This window comes from Cyprinodon variegatus, unplaced genomic scaffold (assembly GCF_000732505.1).
Source record: "Cyprinodon variegatus isolate N-32 unplaced genomic scaffold, C_variegatus-1.0 Scaffold7, whole genome shotgun sequence".
Classification (NCBI taxonomy): Eukaryota; Metazoa; Chordata; class Actinopteri; order Cyprinodontiformes; family Cyprinodontidae; genus Cyprinodon; species Cyprinodon variegatus.
In genome coordinates, this window is record NW_015150460.1 from 2,534,252 (window position 1) to 2,536,752 (window position 2,501).

The 2,501-nt window shown below is 40.7% G+C and overlaps 1 protein-coding gene across 1 annotated transcript; it reads left to right on the forward strand.

Moving 5' to 3' along the window:
• The first annotated feature begins 613 nt into the window (after window positions 1-613).
• LOC107085941 (cyclic AMP-responsive element-binding protein 3-like protein 2) lies at window positions 614-2,380 on the forward strand. The gene is made up of 5 exons (XM_015376639.1): window positions 614-838; window positions 914-992; window positions 1,238-1,440; window positions 1,808-1,954; window positions 2,042-2,380. The coding sequence occupies exons 1-5, from the start codon at window positions 665-667 to the stop codon at window positions 2,102-2,104; spliced, it is 666 nt and encodes a 221-aa protein (XP_015232125.1). The 5' UTR covers window positions 614-664; the 3' UTR covers window positions 2,105-2,380.
• Window positions 2,381-2,501: the final 121 nt, after the last annotated feature.

Below are 2,501 nucleotides of genomic sequence, written 5' to 3' on the forward strand. Positions count from 1 at the left end.
CATTAAGATTATTTCTAAGTGCATTAAAAGAGCATTAAAAAGCATGAAATAAGAGTCACTCATTCATGTATAAACCCGGTAATATTTCCCTATTGATGCTGATTTTCATGTAGTGCCATCTTTCCCACATTTGCAGACTTTTTTCTTTCCTTCTTCGTCTCATTTCTCGGTAGTCTTCTATGACTAGTCATCATCCTGCTGAGCTGTGCATCTCTGCAGCTCCTCCAAAGTTACAACAGGCCTCTTGGCTGCAGTTCTAATAAAAGCTATCCTTCCATTTGAAAATGTTTCGATTTAAGTCCTAATTTAAACTTCTCAAATGTGTCGTGATCTCTCTGCTTCGTTCTTTAGACATAATTAAACCTACATTTGCAGAGAGTTGACTCTATTTACTAATTAGATCAAATCTGAGAGCCTTTAAAAGCTTTCCACTCTTCCAAATTCAAAGTAAAACATTTCTAAAATTATAATTAATCACTTAAATAAAAGAAAATATGAGCTTATTTGTGTTTTTATATTAATTTGCTTTAAAATACAGTCAAGTTTATATTTATAGGATGACAAAACCTGGTGTATAAATACAATTTTCACACCCGCTACATTAATAAGATCTGTGTGACGCTTTTCCACCACAGAGTCAGATGGAGACTCTTCTGAGTGGGCCATGGAGCAGCATGAGGCCATTGAGGGCCTCCTTTGTGAGACTCCTTCTCTGCTCCCTACTCTTCCGCTCTCTCTGGCCTCCGGTGAGGAGCCTCGTGGGCCCGAGGGTCCCGCTTTGGCCCCCGTCTCCCAAGCAGCAGTCGCCAACATAGCCAACCAAGGCAAAGCCATTAAGGTGGGAGAGTAAAGGTGCATTTTTGAATCGGAGTCGTAGTTTGTTCAGTTTTTGACGCTGTCTGTTTATTTTCAGATTAAGGAGGAGAAAATCATCCCTGAGATCAAGCTGGAGCCACATGAAGTGGATCAGTTCCTCAATTTTTCACCCAAAGGTCAGAATCCAGTGTTTATCCTCTAAATGTTGCTATCTGGTGCTCCAACGCCCCCTACTGGCAATTTTTAAAATAACAGAAAACATTTGAGATAAAAATGAACTAAACCTTTCCCTCTAGAAAACCTTAACTACATAATTATATTCCATAAAAAATCCTAAAGAAACTCTTGATGTGTTTCTTATATCTTTAAAAAAAAATGTAAGTTTTAAATTAATTATTTTCTGCTGTTTATTGTTTTTTAGGCCTGGAGTCCCCACAGATGCCCCCCACTCCTCCCAGCTCCCACGGCAGTGATTCAGAGGGCAGCCAGAGCCCCGTTCATGCCCCGCCCAGTCTGTCCTGCCCCACCTCCCCCAGCAGCCCCTCTCCATCTCAGCCCAGCGTCAAGGTGTCTCCCCGCGCCGCTTCCTCCTTGTCCAACTCCCCTCTGCTCACCGCTCCTCATGTAAGGATCCTGGTGTCTGTTTTCTCTCATTTTTACCTCATTTTATTCTAGATGTATGAGTTACAGCACCCTCCAAACTTATCAATCCAGACACATAGAGATGTTTATAGCACCTTAGAATAAAAATCCAGAAAGATGAATATATTTAAATGGGTATTTCAGCAGGTTTATGTTTCAGAATCCACACAGAAATTGATAGAAAATTGTAATATCAGCTTTCAGATAAAGACCAACAGACATCCCTTCCTCTTTATGTTCCAACCTGTTTTAGAAGAAGGTTCCCTGGTTTTATAAAAGCCAAAGAGGCTTTAAAAGTCATCCTCATCTTGCTGCAACAACAGTTTAATTCCCCTTCTTCTCCCTGTAGAAGCTACAGGGGTCTGGGCCGCTAATCCTGACGGAGGAGGAGCGTCGAACTCTGGTGGCCGAAGGTTATCCCGTTCCTACCAAACTGCCGCTCACTAAAGCTGAAGAAAAGGCACTTAAGAAGATCCGCAGAAAGATCAAGAACAAGGTAGGAGACAGGGACAGAGATCCTCAAGTAAGATATAGAAACATTTAATAGTAAATTAAAATTGCATATTGCTTTAAATTTGTTTAGATTTCAGCTCAGGAGAGTCGCAGGAAGAAGAAGGAGTACATGGATGCTCTTGAGAAAAAGTAAGCCTAACTTCTTCCCCTACATTTTTTCGTTTGTTAAAAGCTAATAATAAATAATATTGTACATGCATGCTGCATCCTCCATCTTGCATCATATTGACTCAGTGTACCACGCATCATTACGATTCATTACAAATTCTAAGTCCCTTACTCATCACTGCATTCTTTATGATCTAGTTGGTTGGACATCACTAACAATTCGTAGAAAACAGCACTGGTATATCTTTATCTATAAAGCAATACTTGGTAAACTCCCACTGTACCTCTGTAACCTCCTCTCTGTGAGTTCTGGTAGTTATCAGTTGCGCTCCTTTCAGTGGTTACTTTTTAATGTACCCCGAGCTTCAACTGAGTTGGGAAAAACTGCATTCTCCTACTCTGCACCTCCAGAAAGAGCGGAA